This window comes from Pan paniscus, chromosome 8 (genome assembly GCF_029289425.2).
Source record: "Pan paniscus chromosome 8, NHGRI_mPanPan1-v2.0_pri, whole genome shotgun sequence".
In the NCBI taxonomy this organism is placed as follows: domain Eukaryota; kingdom Metazoa; phylum Chordata; class Mammalia; order Primates; family Hominidae; genus Pan; species Pan paniscus.
In genome coordinates, this window is record NC_073257.2 from 85,895,109 (window position 1) to 85,923,083 (window position 27,975).

General features: G+C 47.2%; 1 protein-coding gene across 6 annotated transcripts; it reads left to right on the forward strand.

Annotated features, from left to right (window-relative positions):
• Nucleotides 1-21: 21 nt before the first annotated feature.
• SEC24C (SEC24 homolog C, COPII coat complex component) lies at nt 22-27,972 on the forward strand. Of its 6 annotated transcripts, none has more exons than XM_063607731.1 (24): nt 22-298; nt 2,632-2,831; nt 6,930-7,065; nt 15,452-15,624; nt 15,848-16,216; nt 16,541-16,677; nt 17,924-17,992; nt 19,315-19,426; nt 19,688-19,815; nt 21,281-21,419; nt 21,630-21,745; nt 21,918-22,042; nt 22,182-22,373; nt 22,576-22,669; nt 22,870-22,986; nt 23,653-23,823; nt 24,623-24,719; nt 24,820-24,965; nt 25,160-25,298; nt 25,428-25,546; nt 25,649-25,828; nt 26,091-26,282; nt 26,520-26,609; nt 26,766-27,972. In XM_063607731.1, the coding sequence occupies exons 2-24, from the start codon at nt 2,660-2,662 to the stop codon at nt 26,904-26,906; spliced, it is 3,354 nt and encodes a 1,117-aa protein (XP_063463801.1). In that variant the 5' UTR covers nt 22-298; nt 2,632-2,659; the 3' UTR covers nt 26,907-27,972. The 6 variants fall into 6 exon arrangements, with proteins under 6 accessions (XP_063463801.1, XP_014201964.1, XP_054948990.1 ...); XM_014346478.4 differs by having other exon boundaries at nt 22-270; XM_014346479.4 differs by lacking the exon at nt 22-298 and adding an exon at nt 2,521-2,543.
• Nucleotides 27,973-27,975: the final 3 nt, after the last annotated feature.

A 27,975-nucleotide genomic window follows, 5' to 3' on the forward strand; every position in this document is an offset into this window, starting at 1 on the left:
TAAAGTGACTGGAACATCTGAAAAAAAATGTCAGGAGGAAAATACATACGACTCAGTAGAGGGGCACAGGCGGCAGCCATAATGGGAAGATGAAAGAGGCGCATGCGCGGCATCCGGGTCCCCGAAATGCAGACGTGGCAGAAGGAGTGGCCTGGCCCTAAAGCGTGGAGGAGGAACTTCCGGGGGTGACGGGACGGCCCCCTCGGAACCGGAAGTGGAGCCTGGGAGCCTTGACGTTAGGAACGAAGTCTAACCTGGATCTGGAGCCGGGTGAGGAGTGGCATCGGGAGGTTGGCGGGTAGGAAAGCAAAGGCGAGGTCAGGGTATTACTGGCCAGATTGGGGTCCGGTTTCAGAAAGAAGGGAGGAGCCTGGGGGCGGGGCCTGGGTAGAGACCCTCACCTCACGCATCCACCATCCAGGAGCAGGTCCTAGACCATCCCTTCGTCTCCCGGCCCAGATTCCGGCTCCTGCTTCCTTCCCCGAGCCTGTTAAAAGGTGCAAGACGCTTGGTCTCTGTGCTTAACAGAGCAGCCCCCTCTCTTAACGTGGCCCTAGAAGCCGACTTGGCTTCTCGGTTTTGATCCTCGGCTCTCCGAGGCTCCATGGCTTGACTACTTTCAGAGTTCTAGGAAGCTTGCCCCGCCCCCTTGGGTTGTCACCCTCGACTATCCACCCAGAATGGAGTCGAGACTTCAGTCTGACTCCAAGCTCTTGAATGTGTTTGAGGGGATTATTTTCTGGAGAAGAAGCTCCTTTCTTTACCCCTCCCCCCGGCTTTGGAAACATAAAGGGAGAGGATATATTTTAAACTTAGTGTCAGTGACCTCTGTAAGGTTTAGGGTTTGGAAGAACAGCTATTGAGATAACTTTGAGTTTAAAGAGTTTTAGACCAGGATCAGCTCCTTTTCTATAGTCAAGGTGGCCCTTCTAGCAAAGGGGGAGAGGCCCATTGTTCCCTTTGCAGCAACTCTGAGTGCTCCTGCTTTCTGGGCCCCTTCTGTCCACAGGATAATTGGAATGATACAGCTGTTGAAAGTAGATGTGATGAGATAGTTTTCTTGGAAGGACCCTATTTAGAAAAGGCTCTCTAATTCATCCCTGTGTTGATGAGCAAGATTGTAATAATTTTGATGGTGGCTGAGATTCATAACAATCGTAAGGGGAGCAGAAACAGGAGAGTTGGAGAAGTGCATTGGAATTTAGAATATTCATAGTCTTCTGCTTGAGGGATGAGGTGAATGATTTTTTTCCATGAAATCTAACTCTAACTTTGCCCCTGATTCTTGAACTGTTTCCTCAGATTATGTGAAGAAGTTTTGGTGCCTGTTCTGCACTTGGTTTTAATCTGTTACCTTGCTAGAGTTTTCAGGTGTCCTTTATTTTTTATTTTTTATTTTTTTGAAAGGGCGTCTTGCTCTATTGCTCAGGCTGGAGTGCAGTGGCACGATCTCGGCTTATTGCAACCTCCGCCTCCCGGGTTCAAGCGATTTCTCCTGCCTCAGCCTCCCAAGTAGCTGGGATTACAGGTGTGTGCCACCATGCCTGGCTAGTTTTTGTATTTTTAGTAGAGACTGGGTTTCACCGTGTTGGCCAGGCTGGTCATGAACTCCTGACCTCAAGTGATCTGCCCGACTTGGCCTTCCAAAGTGCTGGGATTACAGGCATGAGCCACTGTGCCTGGCCAACTTTTATTGATTTTAATGCTTCGGTTTTGGCCGGGCGTGGTGGCTCACACCTGTGATCCCAGCACTTTGGGAGGCCAAGGTGGGTGGATCACGAGATCAGGAGATCGAGACCAGCCTGGCTAACAGGGTGAAAACCTGTCTCTACTAAAAATACAAAAACTAGCTGGGTGTGGTGGCACGCGCCTGTAATCCCAGCTACTCGGGAGGCTGAGGCAGGAGAATCGTTTGAACCCAGGAGGTGGAGGTTGCAGTGAGCCGAGATCGCGCCACTGCACTCCAGCCTGGCAACAGAGTGAGACTCCGTCTCAAAAAAAAACAAAAAAACCTCAGTTTTAAGGTCCATACACTCTTTTGGTGGAAAGACTCGGGTTGGAGTATCATTTGTATTATGGCAGTTTACCTAAGAATGTCATTTCTGTAACTCAGCCTAAATTTTGTCATTGAGGGGGAAGGATTTTAGCAGAGCTGTTTTAGATTTTTAGCCTGATTGATTTTAAATCAATTGTTCAGCACACTAGAGGGTACTCAATGTTTGCTGAATGAATGGATGCTAGAGTGAATGAATGGAAAGTGGGAACATTGTTTCTTTTACCTGTAACATCAAGGTAGTTCATCAGCCACAAGACTGTGTGACTAGACACTAGAAATCATACCACTGGGGAATGGAGGCTGCTGCTCCATTTCAGTGGGTCTGTCTGAAGTTGAAATTTATACTATTTAGACAGTGACAAAGGGTGGGTGGTCAGAATAACAAAATCCTTGCTTTTAGGAGATAATCTGAATGCTGGCTGGGGCAGAAAATTACTAAGATCCTGTGGAAGTGTGAGGATTATTAAACTAATCACTGTCTGATAAGGTCAATTTCTTTTTATCTCTACTTCCTGCCCTGAATAGTTGCTCTCTTTAGAAAGTTCATTTTGACTAATTTCTCTTCTCTCTCACAGGTGAGATCAAATTGGGAATGCTTTCATAATGAACGTCAACCAGTCAGTTCCACCTGTGCCACCATTTGGGCAGCCCCAGCCCATCTACCCAGGGTATCATCAGTCCAGCTACGGTGGGCAATCAGGGTCCACAGCCCCCGCCATTCCCTATGGAGCCTACAATGGCCCAGTACCAGGCTATCAGCAAACACCTCCCCAAGGTATGTTTCTGTTTCTGTTTCCTTTGAGCTAGGGAGGGAAATCAGCAGAGTCTTCAGGTTGGGTTGTATTGCTCTAGCTAAGCTACCTGAGAAGTTTGGGTGACTGGGATTGAGGAACATAAATCTGGCCCTGTGTAGCTGAGAGCCCCGTGGGCGCCCTTCCCTTCCCTCTTTTTTATTATTATTTTAATTTTTTTTTTGAGACAGTTTTGCTCTGTCACTCATGCTGGATTACAGTGGCATGATCTCAACTCATTGCAACCTCTGCCTCCTGGGCTTAAGCACTTCTCCTGCCTCAGCCTCCCCAGTAGCTGGGATTACAGGCATGCACCACCACGTCCAGCTAATTTTTGTATTTTTTAAGTTTATTTTGAGATAGAGTCTCTCTCTGTCGCCCAGGCTGGAGTGCAGTGGCACCCTCTTGGCTGCAACCTCCACCTTCCAGGTTCAAGCAGTTCTCTGCCTCAGCCTCCTGAGTAGCTAGGATTACAGGCATCCACCACCACACCAGCTAATTTTTTTGTATTTTTAGTAGAGATGGGGGTTTCACCATCTTGGCCAGGCTGGTCTTGAACTCCTGACCTTGTGATCTGCCCGCCTCAGCCTCCCAAAGTGCTGGGATTATAGGCGTGAGCTACCGTGCCTGGCCTGTATTTTTTTTTTTTTTTGAGACAGAGTTTTACTCTTGTTGCCCAGGCTGTAGTGCAGTGGCACGATCTCGGCTCACCACAACCTCCACCTCCTGGGTTCAAGTGATTCTCCTGCCTCAGCCTCCCGAGTAACTGGGATTACAGGCATGCACCACCATACCCTGCTAATTTTGTATCTTTAGTAGAGATGGGATTTCTCCATGTTGGTCAGGCTGGTCTTGAACTCCCAACCTCAAGTGATCCACCCACCTCGGACTCCCAAAATGCTGAGATTACAGGCGTGAGCCACCACACCTGGCCACTGTTTGTATTTTTAGTAGAGATGGGGTTTTACCAGTGGCCAGGAAGGTCTTGAAGAACTGCTGACCTCAAATGATCCACCAGCCTTGGCCTCCCAAAATGCTGGGATTACAGGCTTGAGCCACCACGCCCGGCCCCTTCCCTGTTTTTTTATTTTATTTTACTTATTTTATTATTTATTTATTTATTTATTTTTTGAGACAGTCTCGCTCTGTTGCCCAGGCTGGAGTGCAGTGGCACAATCTCGGCTCACTGCAACCTCCGCCTCCCAGATTCAAGCAATTCTCCTGCCTCAGCCTCCAGAGTAGCTGTGATTACAGGCTCCCGCCACCATGCCCGGCATTTTTTGTATTTTTAGTAGAGACAGTGTTACACCATGTTGGCCAGGCTGGTCTCGAACTCCTGACCTCAAATGATTCACCCATCTCGGCTTCCCAAAGTGCTGACATTACAGGCATGAGCCACCACCTCTGGCCTTATTTTTAATTTTTTTTGAGATGGAATTTTGCTCTTGTTACCCAGGCTGGAGTGCAATGGCACAATCTCAGCTTACTGTAACCTCCGCCTCCCAGGTTCAAGCGATTCTCTTGCCTCAGCCTCCCAAGTAGCTGGGATTACAGGCATGTGCCACCACACCCGGCTAATGTTTTGTATTTTTATTAGAGATGGGGTTTCACCATGTTGGCCAGGCTGGTCTCAAACTCCTGGCCTCAGGTGATCCACCCGCCTCAGCCTCCCAAATGCTGGGATTACAGGTGTGAGCCACGGTACCTGGCCTTATTTTTTCTTTTTTATTTTTGAGCTGGAGTTTGGCTCTTGTTACCCAGGCTGGAGTGCAATGGCACAATCTCAGCTCACTGCAACCTCTGCCTCCCAGGTTCAAGTGATTCTCGTGCCTCAGCCTCCTGAGTAGCTGGGATACAGGCACCCACCACCACACCTGGCTAATTTTTTGTATTTTTAGTAGAGATGGGATTTTGCCATGTTGGCCAGGCTGGTCTCGAACTCCTGACCTCAGGTGATCCACTTGCCTCGGCCTCTCAAAGTGCTAGGATTACAAACGTAAGCCACCACGCCCAGCTGTCTTCCCTGTTTTTAGATAAGGTACTGTGTTTCTGCCTTAAGCCATCTAGTGGGAACACATCTCCCAGGTTCACTGACTGTTCACTTCCTGTGGGTATCACCTTGTGCAGCCTTACCTGGTCACATTGTTCAGAGCTAAATGGAAGGGTTGTGGTCCACACCCCTCTAGATCCTGTGACCAGGACCGAATATTTCCTGTTGACTTGTAGTCTCCTTGAAATAATTTATTCCTCATATATGTTGAGAAAGCCTCTTGTTGGACTGAGGATTCTTATGTATAAATGACCCTGGGACAGTGTAGTTTATGGGGGTGAAAAGTGTGATATTTGTGTGCCTGATTTTTGGTGCCTCTCATGTCTTCTGATATCCATCCTTTTCCTTTGCTTGAGTTTCCTCTGCTTCTTAGATGCTCTGTAATGTCATGGTAATAAGAGAATACTAATCTGATGCTGCTCTAGGTTCAGTGTTTGGCTTTTAACCTTACCTTTTCTTTTTCTTTTTTTTTTTTTTTTCTTTTTTGAGACAGAGTCTTACTCTGTCACCCAGGCTGGAGTGCAGTGGCACGATCTTGGCTCATTGTAACCTCTGTCTCCCGGGTTCAAGCAGTTCTCCTGTCTCAGCCTCCCGAATAGCTGGGATTACAGGCACATGCCACCACGCCCGGCTAATTTTTATATTTTTAGTAGAGACAGGGTTTCACCATGTTGGCCAGGCTGGTCTCGAACTCCTGACTTCGTGATCCACCTGCCTTGGCCTCCCAAAGTGCTGGGATTACAGGCGTGAGCCACCATGTCCAGCCTTACCTTACTTTCTCAAGAAGAGCAGCTAGTACTCTACCGATTCTCCAGAGGGGCTTTTTGGAAATAGTTAACAGTAGATCTTTGCTTAGGCTAGCCGATGATTTAGGGTATGCCAAACTCTATGCTTTCATAAAGAGATATGGAAAAAAGAAGGCATCAAGGAGGTACTGGTAAGATTTGGGAAATAATGAAGTATGATGATTTTAACTGTGGGGAAAAAATATTGTGATGAGATTAGGCCCCAGGTCTTTGGAAGAACCTTAATTCTAAGCTGAGACTTTGGCTGGACAGAGTCCACCTCTGCTTTGTCAAGTGCTCGAGTTTGGCATTCTCTCACGAGAAAGCTTTGTTAGAGGAAAACATATCTGATTCTGTCATGGTTGGTGAGCAAGTTTAGGCTAATCATGTTCCTGTAGGCAGGTTCTATAATGTCTAATCTCTACTGAGGGCAGAGCAAAAGAAAAGCATTCTTTGAACAGAGGTCATCCACATTTCAAAAGTGATGTGCCAAGTAACTAATTGCTTTCTCCCTGAACTTCATATGTGAAGAATGGCTAAGGGTAGTGCAAGTAGCTTTGGTGGTGGTTCTAAGGAATAGGAAGGATGGAGTACAGCTTTTGTGAGGACATAGGTGGCAATGCTGATGGGAGGACAGGCCAGCTGTCCTTACTGAACTGTTGGGCAGAAACAAGGTCTCCGATCTATAGGAACACGTTCCTGAATCGTGCTGTTTGATGTTTTCACACTTAGAAGTGGATGAAAGGATATAGTTAGTATAAGCAGAATGAATGAAGAAGAAGGTGGCAGAATAATCTCCCCAAGAGATGCCTTTCTTTGCAGCCTAGTTCAGTATATTACTTGGTCATCTTCTGAGTCTCCTTTTTCATATATGCTCCAAGTTTCTGAGTTCTGGAGTAAGATCTTTTCCTTAAAAGGGTTGGCTTGTTGTCTAGGGTAAGAATATCAGGCAGTCTTGGATTGACTGAGAGTATGGTGATCAAAGGAAAGCCCTACATTCTTGTGCCTCTGGCTACAGCTTCACCCCTAGTATGCTTGTCTAGGGGAGTGTAGGCCCCTTGTTGGGAATCTGTGTTTAGAATACTGCTGTAGCTACAGTTGTATGCTGGTAGTGTCCTTTTCACTGCCTAAACTGTGGTATTGGGCCAGTGAAGGTCTGAGTTTATTGATCCTTGCTTTGCATTCCTGGCTCAGGGTGGAGGAGAAAGTTATTTCCCAATCACTTAGTTTCTGTCCTTTACCCTCAGGTATGTCAAGAGCCCCACCTTCCTCGGGGGCACCTCCAGCCTCAACAGCACAGGCTCCTTGTGGCCAGGCTGCATATGGCCAGTTTGGCCAAGGAGATGTACAGAATGGGCCAAGCTCCACTGTTCAGATGCAAAGGTAGGTACTTGGTCAATCTAAAATTGGTCTGATGAGGCTGAGTGCAGTGGCTCATGCCTGTAATCCCAGCACTTTGGGAGGCTGAGGTGGGTGGATCACCTGAGGTCAGGAGTTTGAGACCAGCCTGGCCAACATGGCAAAACCCCATCTCTTTTCTCAAATAAAAAATTAGCCAGGCGTGGTGGTGTGCACTTGAAATCCCAGACTTGGGAGGCTGAGGCAGAAGAATCATGAGGCAGAGGTTGCCGTGAGCCAAGATCGTGCCATTGCACTCCAGCCTGGGCGATAGAGTGAGACTCCGTCTCATAAATAAATAAATAAATAAATAAATAAATAAATAAAATTGATCTGATGAAAGTAGAAAGGTTAGGAATGTATGGGGGTTTGTGTTTTGTTTTTTTTTTTCTCTCCTTTGCCTTTCTTGTAGATCACTTTTTCTCTTCCCTCTACCCTTTTGTACTTTGTCTTCTTTTTTCCAGGTTACAGGTACTGCTGACGTCCAGCCCTGTGGATTATTGACCCATCTTAGTACCTGGGTTCCTTTGCATATTCTTCATTTTCTGTGAACTTGAGTTTCTTGCTTTACTAGACATACATCTTCAATAATGGTTGCAGTCCTGTTGAGACTACCCTAAGGGAGAAATGGGAAGAGGGAACCTCAGGATTATTTGCATCTCTTTTGACTTGCCCCTTTCCTCTAGAACAGGCACTTAGTAGGACTGATTGGTTAAGTTTGGGCATGGCCAGTTATGAACTGAAAGATACTAAAAGGGAAACCACATAAATGGTGAAAACTTCAGTGGTACAGTGACCCAATAAACCCATCTTAGCATGAAAGTCCATTAAAGGAGGGCAGTCATCTCTATTAGAGTGCTTTTTAAAGTTTTTTAATTTTTTTTTTTGAGACAGGGTCTCACTCTGTGGCCCAAGCTAGAGTGCAGTGGCAGGATCACAACTCCCTGGAGCCTGGACGTCTCAGGCTCAGGTGACCCTTCCACCTCAGTTTCCCAGGTAGCTGGGACTACAGGCATGCGCCACCACACCCAGCTAATTTTTTGTATTTTTAGTAGAGATGGGGTTTCGCTGTGTTGCCCAGGCTGATCTCAAACTCCTGAGCTCAAGCAATCTGCCCACCTTGGCCTCCCAAAGTGCTAGGATTACAGGAGTGAGCCACTGCACCTGGTCAGGAGTGTTGTTTGTGTTTGGTAAATAAAGAGTAAAATATAACTGTGGGAAAGGGGTATGATAATAGAAAAGTCACTTTCTGACACTTTAACTGGGTGTCCAGAATACACATTTTTAGCATTGAATGTAAGCCTGGGTAAGTCAAACAAGGGTACATAGAAGATAACAAGTACACAAATGTACATAAAGTTATAAAACAGGGTGAGGATATAGTGAGGGGGTAGGGAGCTGTTTTAAATACATTGGTCCGTGCTGGGTGCAGTGGCTCACTCCTTTAATACCAGCACTTGGGGAGGCTGAGGTGGGAGGATTGCTTGAGCCCACAAGTTGAAGGCTGCAGTGAGCCATGATTGTACTGCTGCACTCCAGTCTAGGTGACAAAGCAAGACCCTGTCACAAAAAAACAAAACAAAACAAAAAACCCATACGAAACAAGCGTATGCCTTAGTAAATTATTATATAGCAAACTCCTTTGTAACTACAACTACGACCCAGATGAAGAAATAGAACTTTGCCACTCACCCCAAAAGCCTTTTCCATGTGCCCCAATTCAAACATTATTCTCTCCCTCCTCTCATAAATAACAATTATCCTGCATTATCCTGACTCTTACAGTAATTACTTTCTTTTTCTTTTTTTTGAGACAGAGTCCTGCCCTGTTGCCCATGCTAGAATGCAGTGGTGTGATCTCGGTTCACTACAATCTCCAGCTCCTGGGTTCAGGCGATTCTCCAGCCTCAGCCTCCCGAGTAGCTGGAATTGCAGGTGCCTGCCATCAGGCATGGCTAATTTTTTTATATTTTTAGTAGAGACAGGGTTTCGCCATGTTGGACAGGCTGGTCTCGAACTCCTGACCTCAAGTGATCCACCCGCCTCAGCCTTCCAAAGTGCTGGGATTACAGGTGTGAGCCACCACGCCCAGCTGACTTTCTTGTGGTTTTTAAAAAATAGTTTACACTTGGCTGGGTGAGGTGGCTCATGCCTATAATCCCAGCACTTTGGGAGGCCAAGGTGAGAAGATTGCTTCAGCCCAGATTTTTGAGACCAGCCTGTGCAATATAGGGAGACCCCAATCTCTACAAAAAATAAAATGTTAGCTGGGCATGGTGGCATGCTTGTTGTCCTAGCTACTTTGGGAGGCTGAAGTGGAGGTATCGTTTGGGCCCAAAAGGTCGAGGCTACACTGAGTGTGATCTCGCCACTGCACTCCAGAGCTTGAGAAACAGCGAGACTGTGTCTCACAAAGAAAAAGTTTACACTCAAATGTACAACCCCACGTACCACAATTTAGTTTTACCCACAGGAAAAACACTTGGTGTGTCTTAAGTCTATAAGCTCCACCTCTGTCTTCTTTTTCTTAGTATTTATCTGTTGAAGAAAACAGTTAACCCAAAGAATTTCCCACAGTTTGGACTCTTTACATAACATTTACATCACACTTGTCCAACTTGTGGCCCACAGTCTGCATGCCCCAGGACGGCTTTGAATGTGGCCCAACACAAATTCATAAACTTTCTTAAAACATTATGAGGTTTTTTTTTTTTTAAGTTCATTGCCTGTCATTAGTGTAGTGTTAGTGTATTTTATGTGTGGCCCAAGACACTTCTTCCAGTGTAGCCCAGGGAAGCCAAAAGATTGGACACCCCTGATTTACATTGTATTAGGTATTATAAGTAATCTAGAGATGATTTAAAGTACATGGGAGGAGGCTGGGTGTGGTGGCTTATACCTGTAATTCCAGCACTTTGGGAGGCCAAGGTGGGTGGATCACCTGAGGTAAGGAGTTTGAGACCAGCCTGGCTAACATGGTGAAACCCCATCTCTACTAAAAATACAAAAATTAGCTGGGTGTGGTGGCGGGCACCTATAATCTCAGCTACTTGGGAGGCTGAGGCAGGAGAATCGCTTGAACCCTGGAGGCAGAGGTTGCAGTGAGCCAAGATTGCGCCACTGCACTCCATCCTGGGCGACAGAGTGAGACTTCGTCTCAGGAAAAAAAAAGTATATGGGAGGTTATATGCAAATATGATGCCGTATAACCCACATCCAATTCTATTGATTCCACCTTCAAGATGTATCCCAAATCTCACTACAGTCATTCCTCAGTATCCATGGGGGAATGGTTCCAGGACCTCCCCTGACCAACAGATACCAAAATCCACAAAGGCTCAAGTCCCTTATATAAACTCTATTCAAGTAGCGATGTTAGGTAGGCAGGTGCATATACAAATCTGCAGCTCAAGACTGATGCTAGGACTGGAGATAAAAATTTGGGAGTCCTCAGTCTATAGATATTTAAAGCCATGGGACTAGATGAAATCATTTAAAAAGTGAGTATTGAGATTAAAGAATGGAATTGAGGACTGAGACTTGGAGCTTAGCAACATTTAAAAGTAAAGAGGAGCCGCCATTAAAAGACAATGAGGGGCCAGGTGCAGTGCCTCACGCCTGTAATCCCAGCACTTTGGGAGGCTGAGGCAGGCAGATTGCTTGAGCTCAGGAGTTCGAGTCAAGCCTGGGCAACATGGTGAAACCCTGTCTCTACCAAAATACTAAAATTAGCCGGGTGTGGTGGCACATGCCTGTGGTCCCAGCTTCTTGGGAGGCTGAGGTGGGAGGATGGCTTGAAACCAAGAGGTGGAGGTTGCAGTGAGCCGAAATCGCACCGCTGCACTCCAACCTGAATGACAGAGTAAGACCCCATCTCAAACAAACAAACAAACAAAAAAAAAGACAATGAGAAAGAGCAGTAGTGAGGTGGGAGATAAGCCAGGAGAGTGTGGTGTCCTGAAATCAGGTGAAGAGAGTATTTCAAGAAGGTGAGAGAGTAATCAGTTGTGTCAGATGCTGCCAAATTGTAAGATGAAGACGGAGAATTGACCATTGAATTTGGCAAGGTTGGCGTCATTGATAAAGGCAGTTTCAGTGTAGAGATAAAGAAAACTACCCAGTTGGAGTGAGTCAGAGTTTCAGGCCAGGTGCGGTGGCTCACGCCTGTAATTCCAGCACTTTGGGAGGCCGAGGCGGGTGGATTACAAGGTCAGGAGATCGAGACCATCCTGGCTAACACGGTGAAACCCCGTCTCTACTAAAAATACAAAAAATTAGCTGGACGCGGTGGCAGGCTCCTGTAGTCACAGCTACTCGGGGGGCTGAGGCAGGAGAATGGCGTGAACCCAGGAGGCAGAGCTTGCAGTGAGCCGAGATCTTGCCACTGCACTCCAGCCTGGGCGACAGACAGCGAGACTCCGTCTCAGGAAAAAAAAAAGTTTCAACCGGGTGGTAGATTGACATAATCTGAAAACCCTCTGCTACCAAAGTCTAGAAAGGAGAGAGAAAATAGAAACAAAAAAAATTTTTAAGTGCAAAGTTAAGCTTGAAAGAAAATGTGAAATTCTTAAGTTTTAGAGACCAAGTGAGGACTGAAAATCTTTTTTTTTTTCTTAAATACGGAGTCTTGCTCTGTCGCCCAGGCTGGAGTGCAGTGGCGCGATCTCTGCTCACTGCAACCTCTACCTCCCAGGTTCAAGGGATTCCCCTGCCTCAGCCTCCCAGGTAGCTGGGACTACAGAAGTGGGCCACCATGCCCGGCTAATTTTTGTATTTTTAGTAGAGATGAGGTTTCACCGTGTTGGCCAGGCTGGTCTCGAACTCCTCGCCTCAGGTGAACCGCCCACCTTGGCCTCCCAAAGTGGTGGGATTACAGGCATGGGCCACTGTGCCTGGCCATCAAGTGAGGACTGAAAATCAGAGTGGTAAATTGACTCTGGGGCTGCCTGTAGATTGGGTGGATTCATCATCTTGAGAAGCCAGGGCCTTAAATTTAAGCAGGTACTGGGGAAGGCAGATGAGTCCTTGGGCTTTCCTGAGAGTAGTTTTGGAACTGAGACATTGTTTATAAAGTCTGGACCTGGGCTGCACCTTCATTGAACAAGCCGACTAGGGGAAAAAAAGTCTGCACGCTGGAAAGGGGAGATAAGGAGTGCTGTTTCTCGCAGGCTGGCTGTGGATGGGTGAAAAAAAAAGTTCTTGGGACTGCAAATGGACATGACATCTTTTTGGAATGATGAAAATGTTTTAAAATTTGATTCTGGTGATGGTTGCATAACTAAATTTACTAAAAATCATTGAATTGTTCACTTGAAGTGAATTTAATGGTATGGAAATTACATCTCAGTAATATTTTTTTTTTTTTTGAGACAGAGTTTTGGTCTTATTGCCCAGGTTGGAGTGCAATAGCACGATCTCAGCTCACTGCAGCCTCTGCCTCCTGGGTTCAAGTGATTCTCCTGCCTCAGCCTCCCAAGTAGCTGGGATTCCAGGCATGACCACCATGCCAGGCTAATTTTTTGTATTTTTAGTAGAGACAGGGTTTCACCATGTTGGCCAGGCTGGTCTTGAACTGACCTCAAGTGATTCACCTGTGTTGGCCTCCCAAAGTTCTGGGATTACAGGTGTGAGTCACTGTTCCTGGCCAATGTTTTTTTTTTTTTTTTGAGATGAAGTCTCGCTCTGTCACCCAGGCTGGAGTGAAGTGGTGTGACCTTGGCTCACTGCAACCTCCACCTCCCAGGTTCAAGTGAATCTCCTGTCTGAACCTCTTGAGTAGCTGGGATTACAGGTGTGCACCACCACGCCTGGGCTAATTTTTGTATTTTTTTAGTAGAGATGGAGTTTCACCATGTTGGTCAGGCTGGTCTTGAACTCCTGACCTCAAATAATCCATCTGTCTCGGCCTCCCAAAGTACTGGGATTACAGGCATGAGCCACTGCACCTGGCCTAATTTTTTTTTTTTTTTTAAATTAGAGGCCAGGTGCAGTGGCTCATGCCTGTCGTAATCTCAACACCTTGGGAGGCTGAGACAGGAGGATCACTTGAGGCCAGAAGTTTTAGACCAGCCTGGGCAACATAGGGAGATCCTGTCGCTATAAAAAAAAAAATAGCTGAGCATTGTTGGTGTGCCTGGGAAGCAGAGGTGGAGGCAGGAGGATTGCTAGAGCCCTGGAGGTTGAGGCTACAGTGAGCCATGATGGCTTCACTGCACTGTGGCCTGGGTGACAGAGTGAGACCCTGTCTCAAAAACTAAAAAAAAAAAAAAATCAATCTAGGGTGACACTGTCATTATTGGAGTACCTTCTGGAAACAAATGTGGAACAACCACACCTCAGTCCGGGCTGGAAGGGATTATCGGAGAAAGGCACTTTGATTAGAGTTGGGCCAGGCACAGTGCTCATGTTTGTAATCCCAGCACTTTGTGAAGCCAGGGCGAGAGGATTGATTGAGCCCAGGAGTTCAAGACTATCCTGGGCAGCATAGCAAGACCCTGTCTCTACAAAAAATAAAAAAATTAGCTAGGTGTGGTAGTGTGTGCCTGTGGTCTCAGATACTTGGGAGGGGAGGCTTAGGGGGAGGATTGCTTGAGCCCAGGAGGTCAAGGCTGCAGTGAGCCACAGATAGTGAGTGCCATTGTACTCCAGCCTGGGTGACAGAGCGAGACCCTGTCTCAAAAAAAAAAAAAAAAAAAGTAAGGCTGGGCACGGTGGCTCACGCCTGTAATCCCAGCACTTTGGGAGGTTGAGGCGGGCGAATCACGAGGTCAGGAGTTCCGAGACCAGCCCGGCCAACATAGTGAAACCCCGTCTCTACTAAAAATACAAAAATTAGCCAGGCATGATGGTGGGCACCTGTAGTCCCAGCTACTCGGGAGGCTAAGGCAGGAGAATCGCTTGAACCCAGGAGGTGGAGGTTGTGATGAGCCAAGATCGCACCACTGCACTCCAGCCTGGGCGACAGAGCGAGACTCCGTCTCAAAAGAAAAGAAAAGAAAAAAAAAAGTAGAGACAGAGTATAGACCTATTCTTTTGTAATGTTTAGCTAAAAGGGGAGCAAAAGTTTGAGGGGGCTGTGAGGTAATTTGGTTGGATTTTTTAAAAGTTTTTTGAGATATAATTCATATACTGTGCAATTCGTCTGTTTAAAGTGTTTTTGTATATTTAGTGGTTTTTAATATATTGACAGATATGTGCTGTCACAATTTAGTATATTGACAGATATCACTACAGTCAGTTTTAGAACATTTTCATCATCTGAAGAAGAAATACTGCATTCTTTAACTACCCCTGTTTAGCTATTCCCCCATTCCCCTATTCTTCCAACCTTAAGCAACTCCTGATCTACTTTCTGTCTCTAAAGATTTCCCTATTCTGGACTTTTCATTACAATAGAATCATATACTATGTGATATTTTATAACTGACTTCTTTAATTTAGCATAATATTTTCAAAGTTCAACTATGTTGTAGTGTATATTAGTACTCCATTCTTTTTTGTGGTTAAGTGGTTTTTCATTGTGTAGCTACATGCCACATTTTGTTTATCCATTCTTCTGCTGATAGACATTTGGGATGTTTCCACTATAGTTGGTTTGTGTGTGTGTGTGTGTGTGAGATGTTTGTATGTTTTTGTGCTGATGGGAATAATCAGAGAGGGAGACACTGAATGGAAAGTATATTGGAAAGACACTGTGGTAGACTGAGGCGGGCAGATTCGTTGAGCTCAGGAGTTTGAGACCAGCCTAGGCAACATGGCGAGACTCCGTATCTATAAAAAATGCAAAAACTAGCCACGCATGGTGGCGTGTGCCTTTCGTTTCAGCTACTTGAGAGGCTGAGGTGGGAAGATCAGCTGAGCCTGGAAAGTTGAGGCTGCAGTGAGCTGTGATCACACCACTGCACTTCAGCCTGGGTGGCAGAGTGAGACCCTGTCTCAAAAAAAAAAAAAAAAAAAAAAGCTGGACAATCAATCTGCATTTGTTTGATTTCATATTTATTAAGGTTCATGCATGCTTATGCATGCCTTCCCTTTCAGTGCTTTCAGGGCTTCAGATTACAAAACTGAAGAGGTTTGTCAAAGAATTGAAGCAGAGGAAGCAGTAATTTAGTTAGCAGAGTAAATAGTACTTGACCTGAAGGCGCTTGGTTTATGTTTGTGGAGTGAGCTTAATGGAAAACAAGATTTGCCATGAATAATCAGGAATATAATTTACCCACAAATATACAATAGTATGAAGCCATAAAAGAACTCAGGGTGTGAGAGTAAGATGTCACAAAACAATGTAGCTTCCTGTATGATGTGACACTTCTGCAGACTTCAAAGGGTGTCCTGGCCCCACTAGTCACCTCTGCTTGCTTTCTTTTCACAGGCTGCCTGGGTCTCAGCCATTTGGGTCCCCATTGGCCCCTGTGGGCAACCAGCCAGCTGTGCTTCAGCCCTATGGCCCTCCCCCGACAAGTGCACAGGTGGCTACGCAGCTGTCTGGAATGCAGATCAGCGGTGCTGTGGCCCCAGCCCCTCCTTCTTCAGGGCTGGGCTTTGGTGAGTGGCTGTGAACACAGGAATGTTACTGTCCCCTGTTCAGAGGCATCAGACTCTGGGGTTATACCTGAGTCTCTTTTATTTCCCTTGTATTTCCTGTGCCTCTGAGCCTCAGAAGATGGGACAGTCGTATTTGCCCCTCTTGTGTGGAAAGGGAAGTGATATACCGAACAAGGAGGCAGAATGACTGGGCTTTTGACTCTACCTTTATTCTACTTCTCAGGCCCACCAACATCGCTGGCTTCAGCCTCAGGAAGTTTCCCTAACTCTGGTCTGTATGGCTCCTATCCTCAGGGCCAGGCTTCTCCCCTTAGCCAGGCCCAAGGTCATCCTGGGATCCAGACTCCCCAGCGATCTGCCCCATCACAGGCCTCCAGCTTCACACCCCCAGCTTCAGGGGGTCCTCGGCTGCCTTCGATGACTGGTCCACTCCTGCCTGGACAGAGTTTTGGAGGGCCCGCAGTGAGCCAGCCCAACCATGTGTCTTCACCTCCTCAAGCTCTGCCCCCTGGCACCCAGATGACTGGGCCCCTGGGACCACTGCCACCTATGCACTCCCCGCAGCAGCCAGGCTATCAGCCCCAACAAAATGGTGAGTCTTTCCCAAGGTCTGTCTAGAAGCTAGACGCTTCAGCTACTCAGGTGGTTTTTGATGTTTTTTATTTGTTGTTTTTAGTATTACTTGCTAAGTGGTGAATTAGATGGGTAGCTTCAGGGTATTATTCCTAGGATATGGGGTTTATAAGACATTATTTTTTCTTGTCGTTCTGATAACATGGTATTTTTCTGAATGTCTTTGCCAGGCATTAGTGTGCCTCATAATTCTATGTTTTTAGGAGTCTAGTCATTTTCCTGAGGCCTTAAGAAGAGATAGGGATGGGATTTTGAGTTCATCAACCTTGTGTCCTTGTCTCAGGTTCCTTCGGACCAGCCCGGGGCCCTCAGTCTAATTATGGAAGCCCCTACCCAGCAGCACCCACCTTTGGCAGTCAGCCTGGGCCTCCTCAGCCACTGCCTCCTAAGCGCCTGGACCCTGATGCCATCCCAAGCCCTGTAAGTAGAAACTTTCATGGTCCTGAGGAAGGGTTTGTGTCTGCCAGATAGGCAGGTCAATCTAGATGAAATGTTTGCCTAGCATTTTCTGATAATTTTCCCTTTTTGTTCATCTTCTTGGAGAACTTACATATAATTTGATTCTGAACTGGAACTTGAGGTTCTAGGAGTCTTGGGGGGCTGTTTTACTCTATAGCTGGGCAGAGAAGGAAGGGAAACCAAGAGTGAGCAGCAGCACCAGTAGATGTCTGAGGGCTGCACTCTGTCACTACTGTACATACATAGTATAGTAGCCTTTGTCCTTCTGTGGAGCAGTGACTGGGTCTTGTCCCCTTAGATCTAGAAGGATGGCATTCTTCCTAATGGGTAGAGCAGGTGGGAATTCTCTGATGTTAGATGTTAAGAGAAGGAAAGCCTCACTGGTTTCTCTGCTCTTACTTGGACAGTTTTAGGAGGAAGTCCCCAGTACTTTTGTTTGGTAGGCTTCTGCTGTGTGGATAGGGAAGAGTGAACGACAGTTTATGAGGGCAGTGTGTATGTAAAGTCCCACTGGAGAGCTGCTTTTCCCAGGAAGAGGGTGAATTGCACCCTTGGAGCCATCAGAATCCTCAGGCCCTCCTTATCAGACTCAGAATAGAGACTAGGACTGTACTGCCAAGTAGGGGCCACTTTATAGTTCCACCTGTAACATTTGCTATGTCAGTTACCTTGCCATGCTTAGCCATTGTCATATTCCATTCTGTTCTCGTCCCTCTTCCTCCTTTGGGTAACCAACACAGTGAGGGAGCCTGCTGGCCAAGGAGAACTCAAGAGGATTAAGCAGCCTCTCCTTCCTTCCCCCTCCTTCAGTGAGAAGGAGAGTCTGGTTGGACATGAAGGGAGGCTTCTTTCAGCATAAGATAGTCCTTAGAATGGGAGGTTTGGCCTTTTAGGGGGAACACTCCTCTTCTTCTTCCTTAAGGTTTCTTCCATTCAGCCTCAGCCCCTCCCTGTGTAACTCCTGCTTGCCTCCTGTTTGCCCCTTTCCTTATCTTTCTACATCATAGTCTGAGCCATTAAAGCCTCTGTGTTGGGCCAGAAAGACTTGGAATTTCATATCTAGAGGGGGCTTGATTTCAGCAATATGAGCTGGGCTCCAGCTGTTCATGTCTAACTCAACAGGGTTGAGAGAAGTAACATCTGCCTCTTGTTCTTTTGTCTCCCTCCTTGTATTCCCCTGCTGCATTTATTATTAAAACACTAAAAGCAACTCAGTGAGCTGCCTCCTCAGCAGAAAACCAGGCACAGAATAGACCCCGATGCCATTCCTAGTCCAGTAAGTGCAGGGGGTGGGTGTTTGTGCATGTCATTCCTGTGTTAGTGCCATCCATGCATGCCTGTGACCTCATCTTCACCTCATCTACCATGTCCATTCCTCCCCATTCTCTTCCTTTAGCCTAGCCCTTCTAGATACTCACTTATACAAGATAAAAGGATATGCATGCCTCAAGTCACCAGGTAATGAAGAGGTAGCAAGCTGTTTGCCTTGAGTATGGGGTGGTGGAAGGTCAGGCTCTAAGGATGGGGTCAGGTGGCATGTCAAGCTTTGGCTTTAGTTCTGCTGGCACCTCCAGGAGCCTGCAGGTGATGTATGATGGAAGAGGACAAAGTTGAACGGTAGATCATTCCACTTTGGATTTGATTTGTCTGTAGCCTGTTGTGGAGAAATATTGGAGTAGGAACGTACAGATTCATAGTATCCCAAACTGGCATTTCTTACCGGAGAAGGGACTGCTGGTTTGGGAAAGTGTGGGTACTTTCTCATCTGAAGAGTCTTTTTGACTCTGATATATTTCTAAGCTTCAACCTTTCTGCTATGGGATAGAGTCTTATTTGCCCTTTGCTTTTTCTGGTTTTCCAAACCCATCTTGAAGTAACTGACCAAAGGTCATGAGCCTGCATAAAGGTCTGAATACCAGCTTTGCAGGTCCTTTATTTTCCTTTGCTGAGTCTGTCAAATGTGGAGGACTGAGGATTGAGCTATAAGGATTGGGTACTTCTCCTCTCCTCCTATATATACACATTGATGCTTACCTGAAAGTAAGGCAGCATCTGCTTCCTCACCTTACTTGATCATTTCTGGCTGTTTAAATCTCTCCTCACCCTGTCCCTTGTAATTTCATTGAGTGTAGAGTCATTCCAGGTAGATTCATTTTTACGTGGTTACTGTTGTCTGTTTTCCTGCTCTGACTCAGAATGTGTCTTGGGGAGAGGATCGGGGAAGGCATGATGGGGGAGGGGAATGGAATCTAATCATGTTTGAAGGTTTGTGATCAGAGCTGGGGCTTTTCCTGGAATGGGAGGAATGAGAGGGTGTTCACCATTGATGGGGGGTAGGGGGCAATTCATAAAGAAGCCCATTCTCATGTTGCCTGCCCAGCAGGCTGCTGGGAGTGAAAGATTGGCTGCTATAGAGTGTAAGATTGGCATTACAGCATTTTATATGATCTCCAGAAGGAGAACAGGCCTGGTGTATGAGGTGTTCCTTGGCAAATTTTTAGTTTTTGTGTTACAGCTCTAGCCTTTTTTACTCTTGGCACTCTGGGACCTCACACTTCCTTTTTCTTCTGTCACCTCACTCATTGCACTTCTTTGCAGATTCAAGTCATTGAAGATGACAGGAACAACCGGGGTACAGAGCCATTTGTTACTGGAGTACGGGGCCAGGTGCCACCCTTAGTCACTACCAACTTCCTGGTGAAAGACCAAGGTGAGAATGGAATTAGCTCCTCCCACAGGGGCTTTTTCTTCAAGATTATCAGCTTATGGTTGGGCCTTTTTTTTTTTTTTTTTTTAGGTTTTTTTTTTTTTTTTTAGTTTTTAACCAGAGACAAGTTCCCTCTAGTCCCTCTGGGGGAAAAAGCCACCATCACCTCTAGCTTTGTGGAGTTGATGGTGTGGATCACCAATGGAGAGCTGGTGTCTGGAAGGATTCTGTGATCTGACTCGGGTCTTCTGCCTCCTTCTTCAGGGAATGCAAGTCCCCGATACATCCGATGTACATCCTATAATATCCCTTGCACATCTGACATGGCTAAGCAGGCTCAGGTGCCCCTGGCAGCAGTCATCAAACCGCTGGCAAGGCTGCCCCCAGAGGAGGTGAGTCAGGGAAGGGGCTAGAGTGTAATGAAAGGGAGGGAGGTAGAGAGGGGTCTAAAGTGTCTTCCTGGATGTGATTCCGGCTTCACAATGGAAGATATTTTAGTTAGGCAGGAGAGGAGACTGTCTTTAGTGGCTTTCTATCCCAGGGCCCATGCCTGGAGAGGGGATGGTAGGGATGAGAGCAAAAGCCCAAGACATTGCTGAGAAGGAACAGTGTCTCTAGAGGGAACAAGCAGGATGAAAAGAGGTAGGGCCAGGCCGGGCGCAGTGGCTCACGCCTGTAATCCCAGCACTTTGGGAGGCTGAGGCGGGTGGATCATGAGGACAGGAGATCAAGACCATCCTGGCTAACACGGTGAAACCCCGTCTCTATGAAAAATACAAAAAATTAGCCGGGCGTGGTGGTGGGTGCCTGTAGTCCCAGCTACTTGGGAGACTGAGGCAGCAGAATGGCGTGAACCCGGGAGGCAGAGCTTGCAGTGAGGCGAGATTGCACCACTGCACTCCAGCCTGGGCAACAGAGCGAGACTCTGTCTGAAAAAAAAAAAAAAACAAGAGGTAGGGCCAAATTGTAGGGGAGAAGACAGCTGGATGTAGGAACCTCTCGTATCATGGTCATCTCCAGATGATGAGAAGGACATCATTCCATGTTTTCCTGACTGTCCTGTCATCCCAGGTTAGTGCTGTTAGAACAGCATATAAGAGAAAAGGGAGATTAGGATCCAGTGATCCTTCTGTCACCTGTTTTGGGACCTGATCTGTCACCCCAGTACCTGATACCAGCATGAAGAGAGCGAGCTAGGCAGCTGCTCCACCAGGCCTTGGTAGGATACTCATATTCAGCCTTGCTTATCTTACGATAGGGTTCTCTGTTACTAGAAGCCAAAGGCTCAGTTTATATTCTGCTTCTCTCTCCATCTTTCTCTGTGCGTTTGTCTATTTCTATCTGGGTCCCATTGGGGATAGTTGGGCACTGGTCTCTTATGTGTAGGGTGACATTTGCCTGGGGCATCAGTAACTGGCACAGAATCCCAGGGATAGGGGAGGAGGTGTTACAGATATTTGGTTAGGGAAGGAGCTGGAGTCAAGATTCTTAGAGCAAGAGTGAAGGGCATTAGAGATGGGGCCAGAAAGGAGAATCCTAGATAATCTTGGCTTTCTCCCTCATATGCCCATGGCAGCCCCTAGTCTGATATGGCCGGTTTTGCATTTCCTCTTCTCTTTCAGTGAGAAATGCAGCTCTGGGGGTGGGATGTAGGAAGAGGGAACTATATAATTTTTACTCATAGGGACATTTTCCTGTGATTTGTCTTTACTCCCTTTCATCATTGTGCTCCCTACTCCCTCTGCAGACAGAATATCTGCGCCATGCGCCTTCTTCCTCCGGTTGTTCTTCCTCATCTCCTGGCTGAACCTACTGTGGTTTTCCTTTATGTCTGATCCCTTCCCCTTTGCGCCTTAGGCTTCACCGTATGTTGTGGACCATGGGGAATCTGGCCCTTTGCGCTGCAACCGCTGCAAAGCATACATGTGTCCCTTCATGCAGTTCATTGAAGGAGGGAGGCGTTTCCAGTGCTGTTTTTGCAGCTGTATCAATGATGGTATGTTCATGGAAGCTGGGATTTGGGGGAGGGTCTTGATTATATCTTCCTTGTTCTCTATTAAATAGTTAGAGAGATGAGGGCCCATCTTTCAGGAGCTGGGGAAGTAGGGCACATGGGAATGAGGGATAGTGGTGTGAGCTCAGCTAGGGCCAGAATACTAAGATTGAAACTGGATCTTCGAGTAACACACTGCCATGCTTCCCACAGTTCCCCCCCAGTATTTTCAGCACCTGGATCATACCGGCAAACGTGTGGATGCTTATGACCGCCCTGAGCTATCCCTGGGCTCTTATGAATTCTTGGCCACTGTAGATTACTGCAAGGTGAGGGAAGGTAGCATGGGAGGAGCAGTGAGTGGAGAGGATAATGAGACAGCTGAGAATGGCTGTTATCATTTCCCTCACCCCTTTTTTGTCCCTTTTTGATGCTGACTTCTCTATAGTCAACTGGCCTGCTTACCATTCCCCCTCTCCCCAACATTTTCTTCCTCTGCAGAACAATAAGTTTCCCAGCCCTCCTGCCTTTATCTTCATGATTGACGTCTCCTACAATGCCATCAGGACTGGTCTTGTTAGGCTCCTCTGTGAGGAGCTCAAGTCACTGTTAGACTTTCTACCTAGGTGAGAGTTACAGAACTGAGGTGTTTCCTGGGGTTAATGATAGGGTGTCTGGGTTGACTGAAGAAATGTAGCTTGGTGTCATGAAGTTGTGGGTGGTGGAAAAGGTGGCAAGTCTAGGTAACAATGTCACCTTCTACAGGGAGGGTGGGGCAGAAGAGTCAGCAATCCGCGTTGGCTTTGTCACCTACAATAAGGTGCTCCACTTCTATAATGTGAAGAGCTCATTGGCCCAGCCACAGATGATGGTTGTGTCTGATGTGGCTGACATGTTTGTGCCACTGCTGGATGGCTTCCTGGTCAACGTCAATGAGTCTCGGGCAGTTATCACCAGGTAAGAGCCAGATTGTGGAGGTAAAGGTTGGGGGTGGCATGGGTACCACCATAGAAGGTCATGGAGTTGAACAGATGGAAAGGGGTTGTGGCCCAGGAGTTGTCAGATTCTAGAGGCTTGATGACTCTTCAGGGAATCGAGAACTGAGGTATCTGGAATCTGTATAGCAATTTTGGTTGTTTTCCGTCACCTATCTCTTTAGCTTATTGGATCAGATTCCAGAAATGTTTGCAGACACAAGGGAAACAGAGACAGTATTTGTCCCAGTTATCCAGGCTGGGATGGAGGCTCTGAAGGTAAGGCTGGAGTATCGGGCAACCTCCTCTAACTCATTTTCCTCTGACCATCTTTATCCCCTGGGATACAACCTCTCTTTCTTCAGTAGTGGGTGACTGTCCAGTGTGTTAGACTGTCTGACATAGGTGGTGCTTAATAAATGACAAGGGAAGAGATGGATGAATAAAGAATAAACAAGTAGTCCTCTCTTTTTTCCTAGGCTGCTGAGTGTGCAGGGAAGCTCTTTCTATTCCATACATCCCTGCCCATTGCAGAGGCCCCAGGGAAACTGAAGAACAGAGATGACAGGAAGCTGATCAATACAGACAAGGAGAAGGTGTGGGACTGGAAAACGGGGGAGGGGAAGGATTTTTCATTACAGAGGAAGTGGGGACTTTACTTTCTTGATGGTGGCTAGGACCAGACACTCCACCCTTTCAAATACCATATCTGTGACTGCCAACTTCCACTGCTGCCATACTTCTCTACTCCATCTGATGCCAAAGCTGTTGGTAGACTCTTGTATTTATTTATTTTTTAAAGAAGAACTTTTGGCCGGGCATGATGGCTCATGCCTGTAATCCGAGCGCTTTGGGAGGCCAAGGTGGGCGGATTTTTGAGGCCAGAAGTTTGAGACCAGCCTGACTAACATGGCAAAACCCCGTCTCTACTAAAAATACAAAAATTAGCCAGGTGTGGTGGCACACACCTGTAATCCCAGCTACTTGGGAGTCTGAGGCAGGAGAATCGCTTGAACCTGGGAGGCAGAGGTTGCAGTGAGCTGAGATCATGCCACTCTATGCCAGCCTGGGTGACAGAGTGAGACCCTGTCTCAAAAAAATAAAAATAGTATAAAAGAAAATTTTTTACTATTGGAAAATCCTTGGAAGTAGATCTGAAGTCTTCCATGAATTTGAATATCCCATGCTAGATATACAGTTTTCAAATAGGGCGGAGCTGAGATATTTGAACATTTTCTTCTCCCCATTTTCTTTCCCCCTAGACTCTGTTCCAGCCTCAGACAGGTGCCTATCAGACCCTGGCCAAAGAGTGTGTGGCCCAAGGCTGCTGTGTAGATCTCTTTCTCTTCCCTAACCAGTATGTGGATGTGGCCACGCTCTCTGTTGTGCCCCAGCTCACTGGTGGCTCTGTCTACAAATATGCTTCCTTTCAGGTATGGTGTGGGATTTGGGGCGGCAGGTGGCAGCAGGGCTGGGAATATCTGCTTATATATGCAGTGGCTGACTCATTAATAGAAATAGTGTTGGGGCCAGGCACGGTGCCTCACACCTGTAATCCTAGCACTTTGGGAGGCTGAGGCAGGCAGATCACCTGAGGTCAGGAGTTCAAGACCAGCCTGGCCAACATGGCAAAACTCCATCTCTACGAAAAATACAAAAATTAGTCGGGTGTGGTGGCGGGCGCCTGTAATCCCAGCTACTCAGGAGGCTAAGAATCCCTTGAACCCGGGAGGCGGAGGTTGTGGTGAGCCGAGATTGCGCCACTGCACTCCAGCCAGGGCGACAGAGTAAGACTCCGTCTCCAAAAAAGAAGAAATAGTGTTGGAAGAGAAGACTGCATAGTCTGAAGAAGTGAGCCCGAGAATGTGGCAGTTAGGAACATGGGCCTTGGAATCAGTCCTGCATTGATATTCTGGCCCCACCACTTACTAGCTACATGACCTAGGATAAATTTCTTAAGTACTTCCTCTTTTGTTCCTTCATCTGCAAAATGGGGTTAAAATACTTAAGTAGGATTTGTCAACAGAATTAAATAATTATATGTAAAGCACTCTGTGTGGTACCTGGCATGCAGTCTAAGTGTTTAAAAGCTATTATTGTCATCATCGTTATCATCACTGTTACGATGATGATAATTAGGTGGCCTTGTAGAGTGGAAGGGGTACAGGGAGATTGTCTGCAGGATGAGCTATGTCTAGTCAGTGACATGACTCTGGACCTGGGGGCCTGCAGGTGGAGAACGACCAGGAGCGGTTCCTGAGTGACCTGCGTCGTGATGTCCAGAAGGTTGTTGGCTTTGATGCTGTGATGCGGGTCCGGACAAGCACTGGTCAGTCCTGGTTGAAGAGCAGGTTGGGGGGCTAAATATGGAAGGGAGGCATGTGGCACTTGTCATACTTTTTGCCCTGACCCTGTCCATGTGGCCTCAGGTATCCGTGCTGTAGATTTCTTTGGAGCTTTCTACATGAGCAACACGACAGATGTGGAGCTGGCTGGGCTAGATGGGGACAAAACAGTGACTGTGGAGTTCAAGCATGACGATCGGCTCAATGAAGAGAGCGGAGCCCTCCTGCAGGTGGCAGGCGGGAGGCGGGGCTGGGCAGGAAGTGTTTCATTCGCTTGGTATAGAAGAGGGTGAGGAATGGGTAGAGAGCACTGAAAGAAGAGACAGGGCACGGGAGTGGCTCATTTCTCTCTTCCAGTTTAATAGTGTAGCAAAGGGCCTTTGTGAGGGAGGGGTGTGAGTTCCCCCTTTCTCCTTTCCCCTAGTGTGCCCTGCTTTACACCAGCTGTGCAGGGCAGCGTCGGCTCCGCATCCATAATCTGGCCCTGAACTGCTGCACCCAGCTGGCTGATCTGTATCGAAACTGTGAGACTGACACGCTCATCAACTACATGGCCAAGTTTGGTGAGGGTAGAGGCAGGGCAGGGTGGGATTGGGGCTGAGAGGTCCAGGATGGTGAGTGGGTAGTTGTGATGGTGGGAATGCACACATGATGGGCAGCTGACCAGTGACTATCTTTGCTTTCCCATCCAGCATATCGGGGAGTCCTGAATAGCCCTGTGAAGGCTGTTCGTGACACTCTCATCACCCAGTGTGCCCAGATCCTGGCCTGTTACAGAAAGAACTGTGCTAGCCCCTCCTCTGCAGGACAGGTGGGGCAAGTATATTAGTGGGAGGTGGGGTTGTTGGGACAAATGTTTGCATTTGGGAGGGATTTCTCATGATCATTGACTTTATTTTGATAATCCCCTCAGTTGATCCTTCCTGAGTGCATGAAGCTACTCCCAGTTTACCTGAACTGTGTGTTGAAGAGTGATGTCCTGCAGCCTGGAGCTGAAGTCACTACTGATGACCGTGCCTATGTCCGACAGCTAGTTACCTCCATGGATGTGGCTGAGACCAATGTCTTCTTCTACCCTCGGCTCTTACCTTTGGTGCGATTGAGGGTTGGAGTATGAGATCTTGCACGGAGCAAAGGGCCTCTTAGGAGGAGGAAAGGATAGGCTAATATCAGTCGGACACTAGTGGAATTTGTTTTTATGTATTTTAGCTGATGTAATTTTCACACTGAGAGTTACTGAGACCCCAGAAGGGGTGGTGTCTGAGGACTTAGCTTTCAAAATTTTGTGTGTGGTGTGGGGGGGCAGACTTGTCTTATGGTCCTTGGTAACCTTTTGCTCCCTTCCTTTTGTCTAGACAAAGTCTCCCGTTGAGAGTACTACTGAACCACCAGCAGTTCGAGCCTCTGAAGAGCGTCTAAGCAACGGGGATATATATTTACTGGAGAATGGGCTCAACCTCTTCCTCTGGGTGGGAGCAAGCGTCCAACAGGGTGTTGTCCAGAGCCTTTTCAGCGTCTCCTCCTTCAGTCAGATCACCAGTGGTTTGGTGAGGGCAGGGAGTCAAGGAGAATATGGGTGTGGAAGTATACTTTGTGAAACAATTGGGAGCCAATATAGTTAGTGTGCTAGTACCCTCAAATATCAGGGAACACTTGGGGACAAGGGCAGTTGCTGTCATTCTTCCCAGGTTTCCCTGTTTCAGATGATGCATACATGTATGCTGCCCCACCTTGACTGAACTCAGAGTGCCTTACCATAAGGATAAATGAATTTTGTGTTCTAGAGTGTTCTGCCAGTTCTGGATAATCCACTGTCCAAGAAGGTTCGAGGCCTCATTGATAGCTTACGGGCACAGAGATCCCGGTACATGAAGGTAACACTGATCTGAACCCTGGATTTCTTACCTTGTCAAGTCCTCACCTAGAAGTGGGGGTTGGGTGGGGAATGAGTAAGTGACTGCCTAATGAGATTTCTGGGCATGTTTAATTTCCTTTGGCCTTGCCTTATGAACCCTGAATTCTGGCCATAGCTTACCGTGGTGAAACAGGAGGACAAGCTGGAGATGCTGTTCAAGCACTTCCTGGTGGAAGACAAGAGTCTGAGTGGGGGAGCATCTTATGTGGACTTTCTCTGTCATATGCACAAGGAGATTCGGCAGCTACTGAGCTAAAGCAAGTGGGTAAATGGCATAGGGCCCAGGCTAGCTTCCAGAAAGCACCCCAGGATGTCAGAGAAATTGGGACAGTAACATATCTTATGTAAGCTGACCTCAGTCTCTTTGGGGGGAGGGGGAGATATAAGGAGACACCTTCTTTCTGGGCTCAAGTATCCTGCCACTCTGTCATGTCCTGCTGATGGAAGGTGCCCCTGTTCCCTCATTCTACCCTCTTTTTCCTGCTAATCCTGTCATAATGAATGTAGCTTCTCAGTTCACTGTATATGATTCGGTATTGGGGGTTTGGAGGCACCCAGACCCTGGCAATATTATGTGTCCCTTTGGACCAGTCTCCCAAGAGGAGAGGGGCAGGCAGGAAAGAGTGGGGATCCTAAGGTTACTACAGGGGGCTCAGTGTCATCCACAACTTCCTATATTAGGGATAAAACATATAGGTGCACAAGAGCTGGGGTATAGCCCATAGGTGGTGGAGAGAAAAGTGGTCAGTCCTTCTTGGGCCTGGAGGTTAGCAGTCAAGTTTCTCTGCTTTCACTGCTCGCTCGCTCTCTCCTGCAGTGATTGATGATCACTCCGTGGATAGAGAGGCACACTGTCAGAGGTGACCGGAGAACTGAGTTGCAAAATATATTAAGATCTGGTAGAGGTACCAGCTTCCTTTCCAGCTGGAGAGGCCCCAACACTGGATGGTTCTGTAGGGAGCCTAGGGAGCCTGGTCATCAACTTGCAATACCTCACAGAGCCAGTTCACATCCCACTCTGAGCTCCCACGAGAAACACTGCTTCTCCAGGCCCGGGGTTGTTGGGGAGAGAGGCAGAGGCAGCTGGAGCGCCGTTCTCTCCTGCCGGGACACCGCTTGGGCTTTGGTATTGACTGAGTGGCTGACAGTTATCTTCCAACCCCAACTGGCTTGGGGGCAGGACAAGGGCTAGGCTTGATGGTGGCCAGGCTTGCCTGCTCCTCACCTGGGATGCCCCTGCTCTGGACCTCTCATTTCTCTTCATTGGTTTATTTTTCAATGCATCTTTAATTTGTAAAGAAATAAAATAAATTAAGATGTAACCA

What these genes read in the sequence shown, in the direction of transcription:
- SEC24C (XM_063607731.1), top strand. Translation starts at nt 2,660, where the DNA reads ATGAACGTCAACCAGTCAGTTCCACCTGTGCCACCATTTGGGCAGCCC. An exon ending in ACAAATATGCTTCCTTTCAG is followed by an intron (nt 23,824 to 24,622) that starts GTATGGTGTGGG and finishes GGGGGCCTGCAG; the next exon opens with GTGGAGAACGACCAGGAGCG. An exon ending in GCGGGTCCGGACAAGCACTG is followed by an intron (nt 24,720 to 24,819) that starts GTCAGTCCTGGT and finishes ATGTGGCCTCAG; the next exon opens with GTATCCGTGCTGTAGATTTC.